This window comes from Cervus canadensis, chromosome 22, assembly GCF_019320065.1.
Source record: "Cervus canadensis isolate Bull #8, Minnesota chromosome 22, ASM1932006v1, whole genome shotgun sequence".
Lineage (NCBI taxonomy): Eukaryota > Metazoa > Chordata > Mammalia > Artiodactyla > Cervidae > Cervus > Cervus canadensis.
The window spans coordinates 6460394-6486287 of NC_057407.1; the positions used below are offsets into that span (position 1 = coordinate 6460394).

General features: G+C 48.5%; 1 protein-coding gene across 1 annotated transcript in view; it reads right to left on the reverse strand.

Moving 5' to 3' along the window:
* Positions 1–6497: 6497 nt before the first annotated feature.
* The window catches only part of CDCP1 (CUB domain containing protein 1), a 57248-nt gene continuing 37851 nt past the window's right edge, over positions 6498–25894 (reverse strand). The window contains exons 5-9 of the mRNA XM_043442445.1: positions 18602–18823; positions 17237–17617; positions 15031–15396; positions 12644–12731; positions 6498–10096 (exon numbers count right to left, since the gene is read on the reverse strand). Of these exons, the coding sequence (XP_043298380.1) occupies positions 9664–10096; positions 12644–12731; positions 15031–15396; positions 17237–17617; positions 18602–18823 (1490 nt within the window). The 3' untranslated portion in view covers positions 6498–9663. The remainder of the gene's footprint in view (positions 10097–12643; positions 12732–15030; positions 15397–17236; positions 17618–18601; positions 18824–25894) is intronic.

Genomic DNA, 25894 nt, shown 5'->3' on the forward strand with positions numbered 1-25894 from the left:
AGCTGGAGAGGAACCCCCGCTCGGTGCCACCAGAGAAAAGTCAGGCAGCAAGAAGGGCTCTGCACAGCCAAAGGTAAATAAATAAATACAATGATCAAAATAAAAAAAGAATATAGCTGGGAAATCAGCACAATATGTATTGCTTGGTTTACAGATGAATGTAGCTTGTTTACTAAATACTTGCAATGTGGTCTGTTGCCTCAGGAGCAGGGCGAGAAGCAAAAGGTTACAGTTGGGAAAAGTGACTAAAAATTGGCAAAGAACTCAGCATATTTTATGACTGCCTCTCCAGCCAAGCCTCACAATTCATTCCTCTTCAGGTTTAGAAATGTCTTAACCACTCAAGAAAGGAGCTAATGGAACAGAGACATCCAGTGCCTCACTTGGTGAAGTGCTTGTTGAATGAATGAGCAAATGTTGCCACTGAAGTTCTGTCATCTCCTCTCCTCCCCCACCCCGTGTCTCAACCCTTCCTTTTTATATGGTAACTTCTTTTCCACAAGCACTCAGCCTTAGCATACTGTCTTACACATGAAAGTCGCTTAGTTCTGTCCGTCTCTTTGCGACACCATGGACTATACAGTTCATGGAATTCTCCAGCCAGAATACTGGAATGGGTTCCCTTCTGCAGGGGATCCTCCCATCCCAGGGATCAAACCCAGTTCTCCCGAAATGCAGGTAGATTCTTTACCAGCTGAGCCACCAGGAAGCCCACACTTAAGTCTTACACATAATCCCACACTTATGTCTTACACATAGTAGGCATTTAATGAGTACACTGAAATAACTGGATTGAACTGGATCTACAGCAGAATGAATACCAGGCAGTTGAGTGCTACCCACACTGAAATTCCTCATGCAGATCAAAGCAGACTTGTTGCCATGTTCAATTATCGCTCAACCCTTGGCAAGGATCTGAAGACAAACAGAAACATCTTGATCTATTTGTGCAAAAAGTCAGCTTGCAGCATCTGTACCAAATGTAAATTCTCATTTTAAAAACTGATGTCCCTGGCCTGGAGAAAATAAATTAGATTAATTTTTTTTTAACACCAAAGACAAAGGCTTCATTATCGCAAAAGGAGCTTGTTACCCATGTTGTTTAAGAAAAATATAATTGAAAATACAGCTTTATCTTGGATATATTGGACTGATTTGACACCAGACATTTTTTAAAAGGTATAAGGGATTTTTATCTTCATTATTGGAAGTACCTATGTTTCCAGTGTTTCTCAAAAAGACTGTTATTTGCAGAAATATCACCGGGTTGCTTTTCAAGAGGAAGTGAGGGCAATTTAACTCCTGATTGGAAAGGATCACCTCTGAAGTTGACATTTCCCAATTATCCTTCCCTCAGCTGGCTCACTGGGCTTCCCTGGTGGCCCAGACAGTAAAGAATCCACCTGCAATGCAGGAGACACAGGAGACACGGGTTCGATCCGTTGGTCGGGAGGATCCCCTGGAGAAGGGAATGGTTACCCATGCCACTATTCTTGCCTGGAGAATTCCATGGACAAAGGAGCCTGGAGGGCTAGAGTCCATGGGATCCCAAAGAGTTGGACAGGACTGAGCAACTAACGCTTCCACTTTTTCACTTTCAGCTGGCTCACTGGGTCTCAGGATACCAGCAAGGGCCTCCTGGGTAGCGGCTGCAACCATCAAGGGGGTGAGTGGGGGGCTGCAGTCTTGGGAGGAGGTTGGAGAGCAGGTTCCCTCCCAGTCTCCCAGGTGGAAGGTGGGATTAGTGTTCAGCCTGCCAAGAGCTCTGGTGATGCAGCCAGTGGCAGGCAGCCAAGCAATTAATGTCTCCAGGAAAGAAAGGGACCTACAAGGGACTTGGACCCGCCTGCTATTCTGAGACCCAGGGTGCCAGCCCAGGGTTCAAAGTACACACTGAACCCAAACCTGCGGTAGAATGGCTCTTTCACTCTTTAACACGTTTATTTTGGCAAATATATATATATATATATATTTTTCCTTCCAAATGACTAAGCATCACAAAATGATTTCCTCTCCCTAAACTCCAATGGGCAGCTGATACCCTCCCAACCCTACTTCCTAGGCTTAGGATTTGAGCGGATTCTAGTCCCTCCAGCCTGCATCCTGGATGGGTCAGATCTGAACATCGTGGGCAACGATAGGTCACCAGCTGGTTCCAGGACTCCTCTTTCCGATGGGGGAGGGGAGTGCACCACCGTCTGTCCCAGGATTGGTGTCAGCTCCCGGAGAACTTGTTGGCCCGGGAGTATCAGCACCGAGGAATGGTCCCTGAGGTAGTGTGGAAGAGGCTTCCAGGCTGTTTGAGCAGCTACCACACCTTCCAGTCTTTTCCAGCCTTTAGCCTCTCTGAGAGTAATTTGCGATTTCTGACCAGAAAGGGTGAAATCTGGCCAAACTGGTCCCACCACTGGGAGGCGGGCGGTGGGTGGGGGTGTTGGAGAGGGGAGAAAGGAGGCTTAAAAGTCTCTGAAAAACTGCACTCACAGGAGGCTAGCAAGACTGAACCACCAAAGAATCTTAAGGGTACTCTGTTGTTATTATTTTTTGGTTTTTTAAAATTTATTCTTTTTGGCCCTGCTGCAGGTAGGAGCTTAGTTTCCTGACCAGGGATCAAACCCATGTCCCCTGCATTGGGAGCACAGTCTTAACCACTGAACTGCCAGGGAAGTCCCAGGAATCTTGAGTTTTGACAAGTTTTAAAAAGAAGTTTTTGTTTTCATTTTCATTCACTGTAAAATAAGATACATTCGTACGGTTCCAATTCAAAATCTACAGAATGGTATATGGGGGAAAATTTCCCAGTCACCATTTCCTTCTATGAAGGCAAACACTGTCCACAGTTCCTGTTTAATAAGATTTTTTTCAAACTTCTTTTTGAAACTTTTCAGATGCTTAGAGGCAATTTAGAGGCATTGACTTGGTTCTCCATTAGAGAAGTGATGAGTCTCTGACCACCTTTAAAGGAGGGATGCTCTGTGCCAAAAGCAGGCAGTGTATTAAAAAGCAGAGATATCACTTTGCTAAGAAAGGTCCATCTAGTCAAAGCTATGATTTTTCCAGTAGTCATGTACAGATGTGAGAGTTGGACCACAAAGAAGGCTGAGCACCAAAGAATTGATGCCTTTGAACTGTGGTGCTGAAGACTCTTGAGAGTCCCTTGGGCTTCAAGGAGATCAAACCAGTCAATCCTAGAGGAAATCAATCCTGAATATTTACTGGAAGGACTGATGCTAAAGCTGAAACCCCAATACTTTGGCCACTTGATGCGAAGAGCTGACTCATTGGAAAAGACCCTGATTCTGGAAAAGATTGAGGGCAGGAGGAGAAGGGGACGACAGAGGATGAGACGGCTAGATAGCATCACTGACTCAATGGACATGAATTTGAGCAAACTCCAGGAGATGGTGAAGGACAGGGAAGGCTTGTGTGCTTCAGTCCATGGGGTGGCAAAGAGTCAGACATGATTTAGCGACTGAACAACAACTGTTTGCCCTCTTCGTCACTGAGGAAAGGTGTCCTGTGATGGGGTAGGAGCGGAGCAGGGAGAAAAAGACAGGACAGTTGCTATGGTAACTTCAAGCCACAATGCTGCACACCTCATATGTGTTTGTTGAGGTCCTTTTCTGGTCTGGGTGCCTGGTCAGGCAAGCCCAAACAGCCGGTGCTGCCTCTGACATGGGCAGCCAAATATCTTATCACACTGCAATCGTGTTAGAAAATGAAAGCCCACCGTTCTGGGTTCCTTGGCTGTGGAGCCCGCACGGCTCATGCTGTGATGCTTCTCCCAGGAACATCTCTTTCTAGGGCTGCGCGAATGCTGAGGATCATATGTCAGCTTGCTGAAGCTGACAGCTAAAATGAGTGTGAAGAGGACGCAGAGTGCAGCGTCTTCGAATTTGACACAATTAGCTAGAGAACTGTCAGTTCACAGGAAAAGACAGCCAGTTTGCTGAAGATGAGACCACACCAAATTGAGCAGACTATAGGCTATGTATTTTTTTCCCCTCGTCAATGCAGATTTAACAAAGAGTGACTACTAAATCCAGACACTGTCACATACAGCATCTTTTCGCCACCCTGGCAGTCACCTTGTTGATAAGTAGGCATTAGGATTTACATTTTACAGTTGAGGAAATTTTAGCTCAGAGAGGTTAGGCTGCCTGTCTCAGTCACACAGCTCACGTTTCCTGGCGGCCTCTTAGCCAATTCTGAGGTCTCTTGCTGCGCCTATGTAAGTAATTAGGCCAAACTGCATGAGACTGCACTTACTTTGCAAACAAAATAGTCTTCTTTGATTATCTTTGATAGAAATGGGGGTGCTTATAGAGAGAAATTCTATGTTTCAACAACAATAAAAATCTCTAGCATATTGTTGTGGGTGGGTTGTGGAACTCCAGACACACTCACTGCCTCTGAACCTTTTGACCTCTTGGTAAACTGGCTTCTGACATGCGTGCATTTTAGCAATTAACATTTCCATTTTCTCTCTCTCCCTCCCAGCTTGGTGCCATTGGGAACTACCTGACTGCCTAGATCCTTGAGACTACCTTAAAAAGGAGAGAGACAGAGTAGCAGCGACAGGAGGAGGAGAAGCCCTGCAAGGTGCAGCTGGACACCTCCATGGGCTGCACTGAGAAATACTGGTGATAGTGATGCTGACGCAGACGCTCGCATCAGACACCGGAATTGCAGACTAGGCAATTTGTTGGCTTGGCCCTGCTATTCTCAGTCCACCATTTAAAAATGCCCTGAGCCCAACATCCAGAAGTCTTCTCACTGACGACCCTCTGGACTCAAAAACCAAGGTTACAGTTTGTTTCCCCTTCATTTTCTATAGAAATGTCCCTCATTGGATGCCTGGCTGCTGACACCACATAAAGGCTGGACTTAAGCAGGCCCCCTGCTTCCACCTGCAGCACAACTTCCTAAAACGAAGCACAACTGTTTGACCGAGTGACTCCTTCCCGGCTCTGAGAGACTGATTCGTTAAGACATGGGGCAAGAGACTTAGGTTTGTTCTTTCCCCTTCTTCCATTTAGGCTTTCCTCTGCCTCTGCAGATCTCTTATTTCGCTACTTCTCACTCCAATCTCTTTGCACAGCTGCCTTCTCAACTTTTAATATACGAAACTTAAGTTTCAAATGGGAAACAGAGTATTCCGCCCCAAAATATGCCAGCCTGGCATAAGGATTATTTTGAATTGAAGGCAATTAAGAAGGAACAGACACAAGAAAAGATGTCTGTCCTCCTCCTCTCTACCAGGAAGGACAGGACGATTCTTAATCACCAGAGACATCTCTAGACTCTTAGCCCAGAGACAACACCAGAGACATCAACACAACACACTGCTAAAACCTGTATTTTCCATTTGTTTCCCCCATATTCTTACCTTTCCACAATTTGCCACTCCTGGAAGCTCAGAGTACTTCTTTGTCTTGTCACCTCTCTACAAATTTAATGTTCTTTTTTGATGCTGTGTTCGCATCCTCTTAAATCTGCGGCTCTGAGACTGATGTACCCATAGGCTAGAATGGATGTGACACTGGGTCAGGTTCCAGGCCCAGGACTCGAGACACTGGCCTGATTCTGGGGGCACTTGCCCTGGGAACTCAGCCTCTAGGCTGTGAAGTCCAGAAAGCCCTGTGGAGTGAGCAGTCCGCGTGATGAGGAATCAAAGCTCCTAGCTGGTAGCCAGCACTAACTTGTCGGCTGTGTGATGCAGCATCTTGAAAGTGGATTCTAGTTGAGTCGCCCCGCAGAGGCCACACGGAGCACAGAGAAGCCGTCCCTGCCGAGTCCTGCTCAACTTAGGATTGTGGCAGAATACATGATTGTTCTTAAGTCATTAAGGTCTGGAATGGTTTGTCACACAGCCGTACCCCATCTCCCTCCTGCGCTTGGGTCTCCTGTCCAAGAGCGCGGGGGCCCACCTGGAGGTTCCCTCTCCCACCACTCTCCTTTGCTTCTGTTTTGTTGGCTGGTGACCTGCCCTGGGCTTAGAGCAGTGTGCATACGTTTTCATGCGTGCTCAGGCCCGTCTGACTCTTTGTGACCCATGGACTGTAGCCCGCCAGGCTCCTCTGTCCATGGGATTTTCCAGGCAAGAATACTGGAGTGGGTTGCCATTTCCTCCTCCAGAGGACCTGCCTGACCCAGGGATGGAACCCGAGTCTCCTGTGGCTCCTGCATTGCAGGTGGATTCTTTACTGCTGAGCCACTGAGCAGTCCCTGGCCAAGGTGGCCTCGACAGGGAACAGGTATTAGGAGGGTCACACAGAGGGGACTCAGGCTGCCTCAACAAGCACGGAACAGAACAAACTCTGGCCTCTGAGTCACCCACTGGCAGCTCAAAGCCTGACCTGCTGGAACATAAACACATAGAGAAGATGGAATGTGTTGAGCTCCTGTTGAACCTGTCTCAGTCAACAACTGGGCAATGAGAGCTTCAGCTGAACCAGGGGACAAGCTGCCAAAGCATTTAAACAACCTGATACCTCTTTTTTTCTGTGTATTTGTTTATTTAAAAAAGTATAGGAAATGAACAAAATGCTGCCTAAAAAGTATCTACAACAAATAAATTATTTTGAGTTAAGCATTGCAGATCCACACAAATCTGTCCTAACCTTCACCAAGGTTATGTCACATAGACTTCTGCTTTTCCCCCTTGGCTCTTCCTTGAGACACCCCCAATCTTGCAAAATGGCTGCAGCATTCATCAGTCCCGCCTGAGCCAGGCTTCGTCAGAGGATGGGCGTGAGGGCAGATGCGGTGTGGAGGGCACTCTGCTGGCACCAGCTAGGCTTCAACAAATGTGTTTGGTTTTCAGTGACCCTGAAATACGTTACAGAAATGGGGCCTGAGCTTTAAAGGGAAGAGCCAGAGGTACATCGGTCCGACCCCTTCAAGGAGGCATGTTTTTGGAGAACTTTAGATCAACTTGAGGTCTCTGGAAGATAGTAATGTGGCCTGGAGCTTTGAGCTCTCGGTTACAAGGAAATGGCCACATGGGGCCCCTGCAAGTAAAGATGACGTGTGTGATGACAGCCATGCTTTGGGGACGGAATTCAGAGCGCTGAGTGACCCTCAGAAGAGGCCAAGAGGTCGGAGAAGGCAGAGAATGGAGGAGCAGGGCTCCAACGATGATTTTAAATAGTGATACAATTTCAGCGGAAGGAAAGGAGCCACAGACCTCCTCTGGTCCTTCCTGGAGGGTCTTTGCCAGCATCTCAGGCCAAGACAATGAGCCTGGCAGAGCCAGCCTTTCAGAGTAAAGGTGTCACAGGCAGCACCAAAGGCACAATAATAATAGTAATACTCCTCTTTCTGGAAAGAATTCAAGAGACCTTGGACCTCACAGCATTTAGATGATTGCAAAACTTTTCATGGAGGCAAAGTAGCAAGGGGACAAGTCCAGGCGGTGCATTTCCAAGGTGAAGTCACTGAATTCGACAACCCGCATCTATTTTTTAAAGGAGGTTTTGCCACAGAAATATTGACCTCAGGACTGTGCTGACAAGCCACAACACAATCCTTTTCCTCCTGGATGAGAGCAGGGGCCACGAAGGCAAACGCCTGCAAGAGCTGGGTTGGTAATTAGTATAAATGAAGGATGTGGGCTGGGTGTAAAAAAACAACTTTCCTGAAGCACACATCAACCTCAAGGCTTGTTTTTTTTATGTCACTTGAGGTGTGGGTCCCGAACTTTCCAGTTCATCACGAGAGAAGCAACCCTGAAGGGCACTCACCCACAGCAACAGACCCTCAGCCTCTGTGTGGGGAGGCGACAGGGACAGGTGTGGCCTGCAGTGAATGGGTGAACAGAGGAGCTCTGCTTCAACTCCAGCTGGCTGTTTTTTGATGAGCATGCAAGTCCCAGCATGGGCAGATCTTCTGATCCAGATTTGTTATGTAAACATTTGATCATTTCAAATGTTGGTGAGTAATTCTTTAAAAAGATGCTGCAGTCTAAACAAAACACATCTGTAGGCTGGAACATTCTGTAGTCTCTCCTGGGGCGGGTAAAGTGTGGTAGGCAGGAGAAAGGTCCATGTGCTAATCCCTGGAACCTGTGGATATGTTGTTACCTTACAGGGCAAAGGGGATCTTCAATATAAGTAAAGATCCTGTGACAGGGAGATGACCCTGGATTACCTGGGTGAGGTTTGTAAGTGAAAGGTCCTTGTTGGTAGAAGAGGGATGCAAACTGTGGGAGACAGTGGAGGCCAGAGGAGCCTGGTGTGCTGCAGTCCATTGGGTCGTGAAGAGTCAGACATGACTGAGCAACTGAGCAACAGCAGTGTCACAATGCCACGATCGGAGGCAACGAAAGTTGAGACGCCTCTATAAGCTGGAAAAGGCACGGATTCGCCCCGGAGCCTCCAAAGGAGCATAGCTCTGCTGACGTGGATTTTAGCTCAGGGAAACCCGTTTTGCATTTCTGATCTTGTCAGATAGGAAACTTGTGTTGTTTCAAGCCACCATGCGTGCAGTAATGTGTTGCAGTAGCCTTAGGAACTTATACAAGTGGCCACTCCTGTACCTTTCAATGTTATTTTTCTAGTATATAATTTTATTTTCTTTTATCTTTTTGGCTGTGCTGGGTCTTTGTTGCTGGGCAGACTTTTCTCTAGTTGCGGTGCTCGGGCTTCTCTTCTTGCTGTAGCGTGCAGTAGTTGCGTCTCCCAGGCTCTAGACAGCTGGCTCAGTAGTGGTGCATGGGCTCAGTGGACCCAAGGCATGTGGGATCTTCACAGATCAGGGATCGAACCTGTGTCTCGTGCACTGGCAGACAGACTCCCCACCACTGAGCCACCACCGAAATCCTCTTTCAGTGTTTCTAGAGGATGAAAATACTCTCTATACTTCTGTTTAAATGTTAAAGTGTTGCTGCAGCTGGGTGGAGCCACACATTGTAATTCCAGGACATTTGTCTTATTCCTAGATCCAAGGACAATGGGACTCAAGACAGATTTTTGCAGCGAGAGAACCACACGCAGAGCAAGACAACCAGCAAGTCTCTCATCAAAGACATGCGTCATTGCCCTCAAACACACACACATTGTTTTCCGGCTGGACAGACTGCAAATTATTCCCACCTCCCAGAGGACAGGCACATGTTTATCTAGTGGCGGGCAGAAGTCAAAACCCAGCCATCTAACCAGTGAGTGTGAGCTGCCACTGTGTCAGGTGAGAAGAGCTGCATGGCAATCCATTTGACTTCTTAAATACCTGGGACCACCCAATAAATAATGATAGTTTAAAAAGCACACTGACATTTTCATCCAGGGGTTCCCAGTGAGAGCAGGGACCTCAGTGGGCTCCTAGGGATCGACACTGTCAACCTGAAGAGGTCTAAACCCAAATGTGGGGCTTGCTGCAGCCCTGTCCTGGGTGATTCAGCCACTTCCCTCTCATTATGGGCTGGTTACAACCCAACCTGAGTTTAGAAGGACATGCCCGGAGATGACAGCATCTGGATCACAAATCATCATTTTCACTGTCTCAGCGGAGGAGTGAGTCCATGTGGAAATCAGAAGTTGGTGGCATTCAGGAAAACCTCCTCTTGTCCTTCCACACAATTCCTTGTCTTCAGGATATCTGGGTGGGAACCCTAAAGGGCGTCTCAGTGCCCTGCTGTATGCCAAGTCTTTGGGTGGGTCCCTGTTATTCCCCGGGCTCCGTGGGCTCGTGGGCGTCCAGCAAAGGAGTGTCTGTGCTCCCGTTGCTGACCTTCCCGTCTTTGGGGTGGGAGAAGGTGTACGGTTCGCTGTCAGACTCAGGAGGGGAGCCAGGGGGCGGCTCATCTGTGGCCAGCTTGACGGTCGGGGCCCTGGAGTTTGTGGGGGGTGGGGAGGGAGGGAAGTCCCCCGTGGGCCCCTGGAAGGGCCGGTAGGTGTCCACCTCTGCCTGGAGGAAGGACCCGCTGGCATCCTGCAGCAGATGCCCGTATACCATGGTGTCATCGATGACAGCATACACGTGCGAGTCGTTGTCCTTGCGCCGTTTCTGAAACTTCTTCGGCTGCATCGGCATCTGGGTGTTGACGTTCCCGTTGTAGATGCCTACAGCCGGGCCCTTGGTGATCTTCTTTTTCTTACTGAGGGAGGGAAAGAGACAGAAGTCAGGAAGAATGTGACCTTAGAGGCCCATCAACTGTATGTCTCTACTGGAATGTATAATAGATCCTTCAGGGTCTATTATACCCAGGTCTCCCCGAGTCCCAGGTGGCTTTAGCATTTGAAACGGAAACTGCTGTCCTCAGAGAACATTTAGGGGGGACCAGCTCTGTCTCCAGTTTTTAAGGTGGAAACTTAAGGAGCAGAGAGTGGTGTGGAGAGGGCACTGTCCACACCATCTGTGCCTCAATTTGCTTTGATTACCTGCATGGAGTCCAAAGTTGGAGGGTCTGATAATACCCTTTCCTAGCAGAAATGGGTGTGACTAGGCCAGCCTCCCAGGACTTTGAATTCTTTCCTGAAGCTAACACTTTAGCTCACTTTTGCACAGTTACAAGCTACGTTCATCTCGATTCTAAATGACAGCACACGAGACTCAGGATGGAAGGCTGCCTCTTAGTTTTTAGTTGGAGTTGGGGACAGTTTGGACTCAGAAGGAGCAGAGGGAGCCAGTCTCTCAGCAGTAACCTCCAACAGAGGAAAGAGCAAGAAATAAGACAAAAGTCAGCCCAGGGTGCCCGACTTCCTTCCCCAACACCAGAGATGCTTGGTTTGTAACATTCTTTGGCACTTGGACGTGGACGGGCATTAGCACTCCCTTCCTCGAAAACAAAGCCTCGCTCTCCATCTCCACCAGTGAAAAGCAGGGTAGGCTGACTTTTTAGCCAATCAGAGATTCAAATGGAGGACATCAGCTCAATCAGCATAAGGGACCACATAACGCAGTTCGCTGGCTGGCGGTTCACTAATTATGAACCCGGACTTTTCTGAGATAAAAATAAATCCAGTGCATGTAGCTTGTAACGCTAGGTTCCCCGGCCAGGATGACAGGCTGCCAGGGCTCCAGCCTGAAGCCCTGTAATGATGCTCCTCCCATGTGCTCCCACAGTGCCGTTCTTGTCCCCACTAAGCTCTCCTGTCTCCTGTGTATCCCCAACACCTCATTTGGTCCCTAAGGCCCAGAAGACCCTCAGGAAATACATGCTTTAAAAAAAAAATTTTATTTGGCTGTGCCAAGTCTTCATTGCAGCACACGGAATCTTTAATTGTGGCATGCGGGATCTAGGTCCCTGACTAGGGATCGAACCCGGGGCCCCTGCATTGGGAGCATGGACTCTTAAGCACTGTACCACCAGGGAAGTCCCAGGAAATACATGCTTAAGGAACAAGTTCAATGGCACTGTCTGCCTGTCTTCTCCCTTACAGAACCCATGTTCCCTCCCACCCTAACTTGGGGATGGAGGAGCCTTATGTAAGTCTGCCAGCCAGTAGCCTCCTCCACAGCAAGGAGGGGGCTGGCAATTTTCAGGCCGGGACTAGGGCACTTTAGGGATGGAGGCAAGTGCGGGCCCCTCCCCTCCCCACCCAATTCCCTCCTGAGCAGGGAATGCTCTCAGTATTAATGACATGCTTTCCCATCTAGGTTGAACATACTATGCACCCCAGACAGGAAAGTTTCCTGAGAGAAACCAGACAATGACGTGTCATTAAAAGAAGTCCTTTCCCCTCCTGCAAGACGTGTGCAATCCCATTTCACCAAGGAGACATCTCCCCCTGGACGTGCCAGCCCGTCCGCATCAGCAGACACATTTCTAGACAGTCTCACTGATGATCAGGAATTTCAACTGTTTGCTTGTGGCCCCAGTGAATAAAAAATTGTTTTTAGATTTTTGCTAAGGAAAATAGATGCACCCCCCGCCACCCAGGGCTTTAATCAGAAATATGAACAGAACTGATGAAATCTGGTAGCAGCGTGGACTAAGGTCAACCTCTAAAAAGGTCAACCCTGTCCTCTCATAAAACAAAGCTGTCATCCCGAGCGGGTGGAAGGTGAGACTGAGTCAGTTAACTGGTTCTTCCTTCCTCTCACCCACAGGGCTGGCTTTCTGGTGCTCATCTGGAGGCCAACAAACAAGCATAAAACAGTTTGTTTAAGAAATTGGAGGAGAACAAGCTGGGCAGCGTGCATGTGTGCCTCAAGGTGACGGGTGAGTGGGCTCACAGGCCTGGTCTGGCGGGGCTTACGTGAGCTTTTTCTGCCAACATCATCCCCATGATTCACAGGGAGCTTGTGCTGAGGCAGCTGCCTAAAAACTGCAGGCTAAAATGTCACCACATGTGTGTTTTCGTTGCTTTTTCCTGCTAGGTAGGGGATTTCTGCGCCCCACCGCCCCCAAATAATTCACATCTGGCACTATTGTTTATTTTCCTTTTTTTTTGGCCATGCCAGACAGCTTGTGGTATCTTAGTTCTCTGACCAGGGATCAAACCTGTGCCCGAGGTAGGGAAAGCTCGGAGTCCTAACTGCTGGACTTCCAGGGAATTCCCCCCCAGCAATAGCATTTAAGATTGATCTTTGGGGGGACAATGGAAAGCAAGGGAAAAAAGTCAATAATTAATGACAGCTCTGGTTTGTGTGATGTAAGGAGGTGTCAGCTCAGGAGATGAGTTTGAGAAATTCCACCTACTTCTTTTTCACGAAGCATATGATGAATCCGAGGGCAAACAGCAGTAAGGCGCCACCTCCCACCACCGCGAGGACGATGACAGTCAGGTCTGTGATCAGAGACACAAGGGAGAGAGATGAGGAGACGTGTGGGGTTAGTTTAGCCTGGTGATGAACTTCAGCAGACAGTCTTCAAAGATGGCCGCCATCCATTCCTTCCCTCCCCACAAGCCCATGCTGCTCCTTTCATATTCAGGGAAATCTGCTTCCTTTCCTCTTGAATATGAGGAAAGCTGGTGTGTGCCTAACCTTTTAGAAATGTGGAAACTTCTCGTGTTTCCTGAGGAAAATCCAGCTACCATGTAAGAAGTCTGACTATGCTGAGACCACCATGCTGTGAGGAAGCTCAAGCGGCCATGTTGAGATTCCAGAAGGGGAAAAAAAAAAAAACAACCCAAGGGTCCCAGACGTGAAAGTGAACAAAGGTGAACCATCCCAGCCCACCCCCTGCAGCTGTTCAAGGCATCCCAATATCTTAGAGCAGAAATGAGCCACCTGTTATACCCTGTCTGAATTCCTGACCCATGCCTGCATGCATGCATGCTGAGTCACTTCAGTCATGTCTGACTCTTTGTGACCTTATGGACTGTAGCCCGCCAGGCTCCTCTGTCCATGGGATTTCCCAGGCAAGAATACTGGAGTGGGTTGGTATGCCCTCCTCTGGGGGAACTTCCAGACCCAGAGATGGAACCCGCGTCTCTTTACTTCTCCTGCATTGGCAGGTGGATTCTTTACCAGTAGTGCTACCTGGGAAGTCCTCCTGACCCATGGAGTGTGGGCATAAAAAAATGGTGACTATCAAAGCCATTAAATCTTGGGGTAGTTACGCAGTGGACTGCAGGACCTACCAGATCTACTCCAAAGGCTACTTCTGGCCTATCCCAGCTGTGCTCCCCCAATTGGCACCGCCCAAGTTGGAGGAGAGAAGAGTGTAGAAGAAAGCAGGGAGTCAAAAGTCAGAGGTGAAGGAGTTAGGAGAGAGTTGTTTCATGTGTGCTGTCCTTCTCCTACAGTTGTACAGAGGAAAAAGAAAAGAAGTCAGAGAGAGAGCCCTGCACCAAATTGGGATTTAGACTTTCTGGCTTGCTCAACAAGAAAACGAAAGGTGAGATGAGAGAAAAAGAGGACTAGAAATAAATGACAGAAAATGAATGGAAGAGAAGAAAAAACCCAGGCGCTAATCTGAGAGTGTGGGAGAGCTTTTCACATGTGGTTTCCGGTCTCTGTCAGTTTTCTTGCTGCTGACCACCTGTGTGGCCTGGGTGGTCACAATCTATCCACCTGGGTGGATACACAATCTGACCATCAAAAAGGGAAGGGGTCAGGGAACAAATCTCCATGGTTCCAACACTCTGTGATGCTCTGTGACTATCTTGGAATAAAGCACAAACATGGCCCCAGCACAGATTACCTGAAACTCTCCGGTGGATGCTGCCACTCTGGGCATAAAAGCATTAAAATCCTCATCGTGGCTCTGAGGCTCACGACCGAGGGCACTCAAGGATTCTGACGTTTCACTGGACTGGATAAAAAGTGCCAGTGTCATGTATCTGTGTCCCACTTTCCAGGTCCTCACATTTGAATCACCAACTCTGAAAGCCCAGTGAAAATTTTACAGGGTAGTTACAGTCATCTATTCTCTACAGAAGGAGGACGAGGAAGGTCAGAGGGGAAAAGAGACTTTCTCTATGTCAGAAAGAGATTAGTAGTAGATTGACTACAAAAAATGCCCTATTTCTGCCCCCCTCCCTGAACCATGTCCTTTACTGTGTGATTCTGCAGCTCCTCCCACCAAGAGGTGGAGTCCACCTGTCCACCCCTTGAATCTGGGTTGACCAAACCAATGCTGTCACAGGGATGGGGTATGAGTTTCTAATCTAAGCGTCAGGCAACCTAGCATGCTTCCCCCAGCCTGTCTTGGATCTCTCTGGCTTTGCCATGAGAAGGGGCCCGGGTTGCAGGCTAAGAGACCACGTGGAGGAGAGCCCAGGAATCCCAGTTGGCCCTGCTGATCTTTTCTGGGCCCCAGAAGGTAAGAGTGTTTGGTCAAGACTGATAAAGTTCTCTAGCTCACCGGCAGCTGCCCACAGGTGCTTGGGTGAATGAATCAGACAAGCCCAGCTCAGACCAGATATGCCCAGCCAACACGTGAGCCATTACAAACGGCTGTTTTTAAACCACTGCGTTCTGGAGCGGTTTGTTATGCAGCATTACTGATTCAATAGCTAACTGATAGATGGACAGCCAGGGCTCAAATCCGTGCTTTTTGACTTGCCTTCCAGGCTTGCTCCTGACTCTTGAGCCACCCATTTGCTGTCCACCCTCCCCTGCCCCTGCAAAAGACCTTACCCGTGGTCCTCGGGGAAAGTGAGACCCAGAACAGAAGATCTAGCTGCTTCCCGCTCATGGGGCTGCAGTTGGAGATGTTGACCCAGAAGCTGTGATAGCGGAAGCTTGGCTTGGGCAGCACCTCCTCCTCCAGGCTGAAGATCTCCTCCGCGTGGGCCCGCTGCTCTTGGATGATCATGAATGCACGCCCGGTCTGACAGACCACTCCCGTTCGCTCTTTGAGGAAGGTCAGGCAAGCCACCTGGTTGCGGGGAACGCTGATGTTCCAGGACACCGAGGCGAGGGATGGCAGGCCCCGGTCCCAGTTAGGGGTCCGCAGGTAGACCTTGTTTTTCGTGTCTGAGGTCACTGTGAAGACACTTTCTTCTGCAGGAAAAGGAAGAGAATCCACTCAGATGTTGTTCCACTCAATCAGGATGGAGAGAATGCAGGACTTCCTTGGTGCTACAGTGGATAAGAATCTGCCTGCCAAAGCAGGGGACACGGGTTCTATCCCTGGTCCGGGAAGATTCCACATGTCTCAGAGCGACTAAGCTCCACACTACTGAACCCATGTGCTGCAACTACTGAAGCCCGAGCTCCTAAAGGCTGTCCTCCGCAACAAGAGAAGCCACCACAATGAGAAGCCCGAGCATCGCAACAAAGAGTAGCCCCTGCTCGCCACAACTAGAGAAAGCCCGCAGGCAGCAACGAAGACCCAGTGCAACCAAAAATAGATAAAATAAATTATTTTTTAAAAAGATGGAGAGAACAGGAAGGTGGAGGAGATGATGTTACAGTGTCCAGACCACAGAGCATCCCGCCACAACGGAGAGGCTTTGGATCAGCACTGGCCAGGAGAGTGGTCACAGCCACAGGTGTCTGCTGCCAGACTTGGAAGGTACTTGGTGTGACTGAGGAACTGAGTTTTTAATTTCATTTACTATTAATTTAAATGTAAACTGCCACACGTGGCCTGTGGCTACCATATCGGTCAGCAAAAGAATAGTCTCCAAGTAGGTTCTCAGGCCTTTTGAAAAAACCAAAACCAACCAAACACAAAACAGGCCAGTTTGCCAAACTGGTGGTTATCTCAGGTTCTTTTCAGAAATGCCCTCAGGATTTCCCTGGTGGTCGAGTAAGAGAATCGCCTTACAATGCAAGGGACGAAGGTTTGATTCCTGGTTGGGGAACTAAAATCCCACATGCCACACGGCACAGCCAAAAAAGTTAAAAATAGAAAGAAAGAAAGAAATATGCCCTCAGCGGAGCTAACATTCATCTAATGCTCTGCACCAGGGTGGGACTGGTATATACTGATTTCTATTTTGGAGATTTAGAAAACTTCAGGTTCTGGGAGGAATTCTAGAATGGCAAAGCTGAAAGGGTCTCTAGTTCACTCCTTACTTTCAGGGGAGATAAAACCCCAACCCTCCACACTGAGGACGGTGTGTCTTATTTTCAAAGACTCCCCAGAAGGAGTTTCTCTGGACACCTAGAAGATGCCAGGCAGCCTGGACTGACCTTAATCTCACCGGCCAAAGATTCATCTCCCTCCCACTCATGGCTCTGAGAACAAAACTATGGAGTAAACCTTGAATTAAACTCTTGGTCAATACAAAACTGAACTGAAAACTTTGTAACGGAGACTGTGAATTTCAAAATCAGCCATATAGAGTTCACCCATTGTGACTGATTTAAACCTCATTTACTGCCTGAGAAGATCATGCACTGGCCTCCCAGGAGGGCTCTGCTCCCCCATGCAAGAGAATGCTCCAAAGATTCATCTCTCTCCCCATATTCCTTCCTCTGTGTCCTCTGAGCCACATTCTGAACTGTCAAAGCAGAATCATAAAAATGTCTGCATAAGGATTTTTATGTTACCACCTCAAGAATCCAGGACTTGAGACTATGGTTAGTTCTCATTTATGCCCTGTCTGCTTCCAAAAAAGGCTCGAGACCTGATTATTTGTTCTGCTGCCTACCAGCTATCACCTCCTGTTGTCAGAGAGTGATGTCAGAGACTTATTTCTAACTCCTGGAATTGTCCTCACTAGCCTAATGGTAAAGTCAGGATTAGGATTCCTCACCTTGCAAAAGGAACAGCCACTCAGGTACCCCTTTCTCTTCAAATCGACAATTAAGTCGATCACAAAAGCAAAGTGAGTTCTCCAACAAGAAAGGCTACGGGGCATGGAGAGGGGGAGAGAGTGAAAGACGCCCTTACCTTTGAAGTGGGGGATAAAGGACACAGTCAGGTCCTGCTTAGAGCTCTCTTGTTGGAAGTTGGGGGCAAAGGTGCGGAGGGTCACCGAGATGTTCTCCTTCACCTGGATCTGCTCGATGGACCCTCCGGAGCAGAAGGAGCCGAAGTAAAGGTCCTGGCCCGGCACGGCGCTGGCCACCAGGTAGCTGAAGCTGGTGTTGCAGACTCTCTCGTGCGTGTGCTGCTGCAGCTTCTGGGCCGGCACCAGCGCCAGGCTGAGCCTGTCCTTGGGCACCAGCAGCTTCCAGGTGAAGTCGTGCAGCTGCAGGGGCAGCTGGAGGATGGACTGCGGCAGCTGGAGCGAGTAGCTCGTCCTGCGGCAGTACCGGTGGTCCAGGCAGCCTGCGGAAGAGGGGCGGGTGGTTCTCGGCTGGGAGGAGACCGGAAGCGCATCCTCTCCAGCTCTCAAGTTAGCCCGAGGCGTTCTCGCTCTTCCCTTTGGTCTCTCCTCTTCCTTCATTCCTGCCTCCCTGGTGCTCCTTTCCTAGCTCACCTCCTGCTCGCGTTTTCCTACTCTGCACCAAACTGGCAGACCACCTTCTGGGGAGGAGCCAAGGTTGAAAATGTCTCTTCTTGTTTGCTCCAGTTCTCATCTCTCAGACAACCTGTATCTTAGATGCTAAGTGCCACGTGGGCCGAGTATAGATTTTTTCCCTCCACCCAACTGTGCTGCCTAGCGTCCCTGCCAGTGGGGAAGCAGTTCTGCTCAGTGACTAGAGCTCTAGAGAGTGGAGCTGGGGAGATCTCAGCTGGCGTTTCAGCTCTGCTGCTTCCTATCAGGGTGGCCTCGGGCTAGCTGCTTCACCTCTCCTGGCCCCAGCTAATGCCTCGGTGGAGACCCTAAGAGCATCCATGTGAGAGATGATGGTTGCCCAGGAGGGAGGTGCCTCTAGGTTTTGCTGCTCTCCACTGATGGAACATTTCTTATGTGACGAGCACACGTCCGGCACGGCTAGTAACTAAAGGGGTTTTAAAAAATGGGAGAAGCCAAAGTTTTCGACCTCAAGACTTGCTCTTATGCAAGAGAAGAAAAGCGGGCATTAGAGTGGAAGCAGGGGGCGTGCAGATGGGGGAGGTTAGGGAAGGCTACAAGGACTTCAAAAGAGGGAGACTGGAGGCTGGGCAGGGGAGACGTGAGCATGGACATGGGGGATGCTACCTGCTTCTGAAGGAAGCCTGTCCGCACTGAGGCCGCTGGTCCTAAAAGGAGGTGTGTCTCTACCTCACTCTGTGCTTCCTGGTTGCCCTTGCTCACCCTGCCCTGCTGGTGATCAGATCACTTACAACCCACCCAGCGGACCCCACTGAGACAGGGCAGGATCATACTTATGGTTTTCTCGGCGTTGATCCACAGGCGTGTCAGATCATCACAAAGGAAGGAGATACTGTGTTTGGAGCCAGCTGTCAGGGTGAGGTTGGTGCTGCAGGTCCGAGAGTTCAGACACACGAAGCAGCCGGGGACAAACTCGCGTTTCAGTTTGCTGGGCCGTGGCTCGATGGACAGAGACATGGTTCGCTCCTTACTCAAGTCAACCACGTAGGTTTTATCTGGAACCACAAGTACAAAACAGGCGTGAAGAATGGTCAGGACCATCTCTGTGTGAAGGCAAAAATGAGCACAGAACCTCTCATGGCTGGGGAATGCCGGGAAGTTTGTTTATTAGTAAGATGACATTATAACACCTTGAAACAAAATTTAAAAAGAAAATGAGTGGACTGCATTTCTACCACTCTCATGGAAGTACTTCATTTCTTCAAATTCATTTTAGTCCTTGTTCATCTACATGCATATTACAGTGTATATAAAATTTTTTTTTATATAAAATTTTATACTCAGCTTTTACTTTATTATTTTGTACAGATATACCTACTTTACTATACAGTTTTCATACTCACTAATCTTTTAAAATATTCATTAAATCTTAGTCAACCAAGTGAGATGTAGCATCACCTATTTAAATATTCTCCTACTATGAACAGTAATTAATTGGTATTAGTACAGGGAGAGAGGATTCATAGACAGGATAGAATCACAGATATAATTTAGTCTCTAATAAATGCTACATTTCAAATAAATGACAAAAAGATGAACTACTTCATAGGCTAGGCCAAGAGAATGGTGTTTCCCATGAGTAAAAGAGTAATGTTACGCTGGTGCCTCAGAGCAGTCACCAAAATAAAAACAAAGAGATTATCTTTTTAAATGTGGAATAAACACAAATTATAAAAGCAAAAAAAAAAAAAAGATTAAAATGTCTATCTGGCTTAGGTACCATAAATAATGTTTGAAGGACAAGGCACACACTAGGAGAAAATATTTGTAACAGAATGATTGAGCAATTCGCAGTACAGGAAATATAAATGTCCAAATATCCAAAATGTGAAGGGTTCTTAGTATCACTTATAATACTGCCTGTAATTAGAGAAAAGCAAATTAAAATAAAATATAGTGGGACTTTCCTGGTGGTCCAGTGGTTAAGACTCCAGGCTCCTAATGCAGGGGCCGGGGTTCAATCCCTGGTCAGGGAACTAGATCCCACATGCCATAACAAAAGATTCTGCACATGTCAGCAAAGATCCCACATACCGCAATTAAGACCATGTGGCGCAGCCACAAAAAAAGTATAGTATAAAAAAAAAAACTCTTCACCCCTATAAATCCAGCAGTGTAACATGGGGATATATGCCCACATTTTTTTTTTCAACCATATTTAACAAATCTTTATTGGGTTGCTACGGTATGCCAGGCACTGTTGTAGACATTGGGATAATGAACAAAACATACAAAAAAAATCTCTGCCCTCATGGAGCTAATATTCTAATGTGTAGTGGTCAAATCAGACAAAAAAAGAAAATCATGAATCATATTAGATGATTAGTGATATGGAGAAAGATAATTGGTGGGGGGAAGGTGTGGATATGTGGGGTTTTTTTGAGGCGGGGGAGGGTTGCCATTTGAAATGAAGTTTGGTTTGGGCAGGTCCTGCCCAAGTTGGATGAGCTAGCCTTTATGCCCACATTTGTATACCAGTGATAGTCAGCGGAATAATACTGGAATGGTTAAACAGACCAGGAAACTCATCAGTGGAATATCACACAGCAGTTAAAAAGATACAGTATGAGGCAAAACAGCAAGCTGTAGAACCATATTTAGACTGACATTATTTGATTGTAAAGTCTCTATGTAAAATGAAATAGCTGTTTCTACATATACATACTTATATACATTTCTTTTTAAACGAAAAGAAAAAAATTTGGAGAGAAATATAACAAATTCATAATGGTGGTTACGGGCTTCCCTGATGTCTCAGATGGTAAAGAATCCGCCTGCAATGCGGGAGACCTGGGTTCCATCCCTGGGTTGGGACGATCCCCTGGAGGAGGACATGGCAACCCACAGCAGTATTCTTGCCTGGAGAATCCCATGGACAGAGGAGTCTGGCGGGCTACACTCCATGGGGTCACAAAGAGTTGGACATGAGTGAGTGACTAAGCACACACATGATTGTGGCTACCCTGGGAGGCGGTCTTGGCAGTAGGGACAATACAGATAGTCAGGCGGATTCTAGCTTTGTCTGTGATGTTTGAATTTTTAGAGCAGGAGTTACCCAATAAAAAATAAAAGCAAAGCCAACATTTAGTTAAGGGCTCCAGGTGGCTTCTGGTGGATATGAAAGCTGAAAAAGCAGCAGTGTAACTGCTTCTGCAACCAGCGTTTACCCAGATGAGTCACTGGAAGCATGTGATATACAATGCTGGAAACTCACGTCCATTTACCTTATTTGAATCGTGATAACTTGGAAACCCACAGGGCTTGAAGATACACTTAGTCTGTTGGTATTTTCAGAGCAAGTCAATGTATCTTCCAGAAGGTAGAAAATGTTAGTTGCTCAGTCGTGTCCAACTCTTTGCAACCCCATGGACTGTAGCCTGCCAGGCTCACCTGTCCTTCACTATCTCCCAGAGTTTGTTCAAACTCATGTCCATTGAGTTAGTGATTGGGGTAGATAAATGTGAATCAAGCTCTCTGGCAATCTCAGACATGGTTAAGCTGCAGGTTTGGGGCAATATAGGCTATCTGTGCTCACACATCTGGTCACAACTGGCTAGATCAGTCATTCTTCAAGTCCGGGGCAGCTTGTACATTACTCATCTTAACACACAGGATGCTTGTGGTCAAGTCATGGAAAGATAATCTCTGCAGGAGCTGTCTGGGTCTAGTGTGAGCCTAGTTCATATTTTCAGCAAAGTAGAGAGGTTGAGAGAAGGGCTTTGAGGGGACAGTCAGGTTCAATGTAGTGCTGCCTACTGTCCAAACTCATAAGCTGGGTTTTTATTTTGGCAGTCTGAGCCCACTGTAGTCAGGTCCTACTGGATGGACGGATGGTAAGGGTCTGGGGGCCTCTGACAGCTGCCTCTGCCCTTGCTGAGGCTCTGCCTTTGCAAGGTGGCTGTGACTATGGCCACCCTATGACTCAGGCCGCCCTGTGTGGCCTGAGAAGGTCTCCCAGCTCTGCCTCTGCTCCTTTTCTATGCTCTTGCCCTCGTCCAGCTTCCCTGCAGCCAGGCTCCTGCTGCCACCACTGGACGCCACCCTTGCCCCTTCTGAGGGGTGGTGCCTTTGGAGCATGCATCTGGGTCTTGAACCACTTTGGACAAGAGGCGGCCTGTTGAAAGTAGTGCAACAGAGTTTTTGGAGGGCCTGGAATGTGCTGGAAACTGCTGAGAGTAGGAAGATAGAGGAATAAGACAAGATGCCCGATGGGGAGTTTAGCAGGACCCAGACATGGACAGATGGATGATCAGATGGATGATCAGATGGATGATCGGGACATGGTGTATGATGAGCGCAAACCACTCGCATGGGGCTCCTGGCGTGGTGGTCTGGGCACTTGCTTCCTTCTGCTGGGACAAAGCAAGGTCAAGGCTCTTGAAGTCCGCCCCACCAAAACCTCCAGCTTCTTTCTCATCTCCAAGATTGAGAAAGAGCAGAGGGACTTCCCTGGCAGCTGATGGTAAAGACCCTCTGCTTTCAATGCAGAGGGTGCAGGTTCAATCCCTAGTTGGGAAACTAAGATCCCACATGCTGCCTGGTGCAGCCAAAAAAAGTAAATTAAAAAAAAGAAACAGCATAAACAGCACATTTGTGTTTCTTTCCTGTGGCCACAAGGGGTACATCTTGTCTGGGGCCTCCTGGGCAGGAGGGCCAGGCTCTGTCACGAGTCTCCTCTTTGTATCCCCCCCAAGCCTGAGGCACACTCCCTGCTCTAAATCACGTTACATGCCCCTGAAACTGCTTCTGGGGGGTTCCTGGGTAGGTGAACATGTGGAGATTTGGGGAGAGGGCCTGGGAGCTCTGCCCTCCTTCCCACATATGCATGCATCTCTTCCATCTGGCTGTTCCCAAGTTAGCATGTGAGTGTGCTAAGTCACTTCAGTTGTGTCCGACTTTTGCCACCCCACGGACTGTCCATGGATTCTCAGGCAAGAATACTGGAGTGGGTTGCCATGCCCTGCTCCAGGAGATCTTCCTGACCCAGGAATCGAACTCACGTCTCTTGGGTCTCCTGCATTGGGAGGCAGATTCTTTACCACTGTGCCACCTGGGAGGCCCTCTTCATTGCCTAGGAGAAGGTATATGTAGGGAGATCAGGAACCCTGGCACGGACACAATGGGAGGCTCCAGCATGGCTGAAGTTACTGGCAATCCATAAGAGTTTAACACAGATATGAACTGGCCAACCATGGGTACAGAACAACCACAAGTGTGGAATAACCAGCTCCTAGCACCGAACAGCCAACCACAAGCAGGGAATAGCTGACCACCAGCACTCAGGAAAGGATGGAGACGAGGACCCCTCTGCCAATACAAGTGCAGAGACAGTGCCAAGGTGGGGAAGACAGCCAAGTGGGTAGAGATGCCAGCCAAAATTTCCTCTGAAACGTCTATCATCTGTGCAAGAAAGTGAGAAACAAGACCAACCGGCATTTGTTACCACCAGCTGACACTGAGAGGGCATGAAAATAACAGACAGAATTGGCTGGAGCAGAACCAAGAGACCCAGCCCTGAAGATTCTTCGCCCATCCCAGTGCTGCAGTGTACCGGGGGTCCTGGGCCCCTATGGCGATCCACTGCAGCCCCAGAGGAGCCTGTGGAGAAACGGCCACCCACACGGTGACCATACGTTATACCAACAGGGCACAAAGACTGCAATTATTACAATAAAATCAACAAGACATGAAAAGAAAATAGAAGAACCTCCTCTGGGAAGGGACCAACAGCACCCTACAAATCTCGTCTGCCTTCTGGATTGCCCGCTAACCTCTAAGGACAAGTGCTGTGTCTTATTCGACTCTGCCTCCCTTCCCTGACCTGGCACCCGGCAAGATAACATTCAGACAGTGCTTACGACCTGCCAGGCAGTGCCGCCTCATTGCATCTCACAGCGCCCCTACGAGGGCAGGCCTACGAGCTCCACTGGAAGATGGACTGAGTCACACAGGAGTGAGGTGACTTCCCCGGGCTCACATAGTTAGTAGGGGAGCCAGGATTTTAACTTCTCGGAGGCCAACTCCAGAGTGAGTGCCCTTGACCATCGGGCTATGCTGCCTGCAAGACAAGCTGTCTTTAGACATATTTATAGAACCTGACAAATGTGTGAGTGCACACAGCTGGCTGCCTTACATAATGTCCTGAAATTTAGGGTCCACGTTGGGTTTCAAAGATGGAGATGTCCAGAAACTCAGAGCGCTCAAGGCACCCAGCCTCAACTAATTTTATCTCTAAAGATACTTCTGCTGGACATCTCTGATGGTACAGTGGGTAAGAGTTCATTTGCCAACGGAGGGAACACAGGTGTGATTCCAGGTCTGGGAAGATCACACATGCCGAGGGGCAACTAAATCCATGAGCCACAACTACTAAGCCTGTGCTCTAGGGCCCAGGAGCCGCAACTACCGAAGCCTGCGTGCCCTAGAGCCCGTGCTCCAAAACAGGAGAAGTCACCGCAGTGAGAAGCCCATGCGCCGCAACCAAGAGTAGCCCCCGCTCGCCGCAACTAGAGAAAAGCCCGCCCAAAGCAGTGAAGACCCAGCGCAACCAAAAATAATCAAATCAAATAAAAAAGGTACTTCTGCCAGCCAGGTTCACTCAGTCGTCTAGAAAAACGCAAACCCTGCTTGATGTAAAGCCTTGACGCGGCTAAACACATCTAAAGTGCAGTTAACCACTATTTACCTCAAAACTAAAGCCGTATCCTTCTTGATGCTGGTAGCAGCATGCTTAATGATTTGATCAGATGTAGCTTTCAACCTAGCTGATGTCACAGGAAATAGAATTCATCAGCGGCACTTCACCAAGACTGAGATGGTAAACAAATCCCTCCGTCTTCTACAACTCAAACCCAGTCCATTTCTGATTCCTCTGATGGCTGTTTTCAACATTCTGCTAACATTGTGACAATGGGGTCATCAATGGACATACACACACGTATATATAACGTAATGCCTTGTACACGGTTCTTGTGAATTAGAAGGAATCTCGGGTCAAGATATGATGGAACTGAAGCTTCTCCAGGAGCCGGGCTCCAAGTGGGTGCTAAGCGGGCACTCCCAAGACAGCATCAGATGGGCAAATCTGGGAGTGGATCCCGTGTGGTCACTTGGCAGATATTTACCAGGCCTGCCAGTCCAGACTCCGACTTCATTTTCTCTGCCTACTTCCCGAAGCAAATACTGATAAAAATAAGGATGAGAAGCAGCCTGTGAGCAGGATCCATCCTTAGCACATGTCACAGAGGTCCTGGTTCAAGGCCACTTGTCACAACTCACTATGTTGTGACTCCAGCTCATAGACAACCCCCCAGAAGAGCCCCTCTGAACTCATCCTATACCTTTTTCTCAACATCCACGCCACTCCCCTCCTATGAGGCAAGGGAACCCAGGGAGCAAGTATTAAGGAGGTGCTTGCTGTCAGGGGCTGACCTCATACCGATACAAGGGTAGGGGCTCTGTGAGAGTGTGCTCCTCAGAGCTGGGGCCTCCTCCAATGCTGTGCCCTGGGCACATTGCCTTGCTGTAGTTTCGGCCCTGACAGCCCTTTTCTAGGTTCACGGCATCTCAGTAAATGTCTGTGGAATGATACACAACCTCACTGACCTGGGGTTCTGTGTGGTCCAGAAGCACAGGCTTCAGGCTCTGAGCCTGCTCTGCTCCTGGCAAGCTGTGTGATGTTGGGCTAGTGTCATAACCTCTCTGAACCGTCTGGTTTGTCATCAATAAATGAAGATAACTCTTGGGACTTCCCTGCAGGTAAAGCAGGTAAGAATCCGTCTCCCATGGATTGCAAGAATCCAATGCAAGGGACACAGGCTCGATCCCTCTTCCAGGAAGAGCTTGGGTGCCACTACTCATGAGCAACTACTGAAGCCCGTGCCCCTGAAGCCTGCACTCCCCAGCAAGAGAAGCCCTCACTGTGAGAAGCCGGTGCGCCACAATGGAGGGTAACCCCCACTCACTGAAACTTAGGGAAAGCCTGCTTGTAACAGTGAAGACCCGCGTAGCCAAAAATACACAAACAATTTCAAGTGTTACTAGCACTGATTCACTGGAGGGTCAGT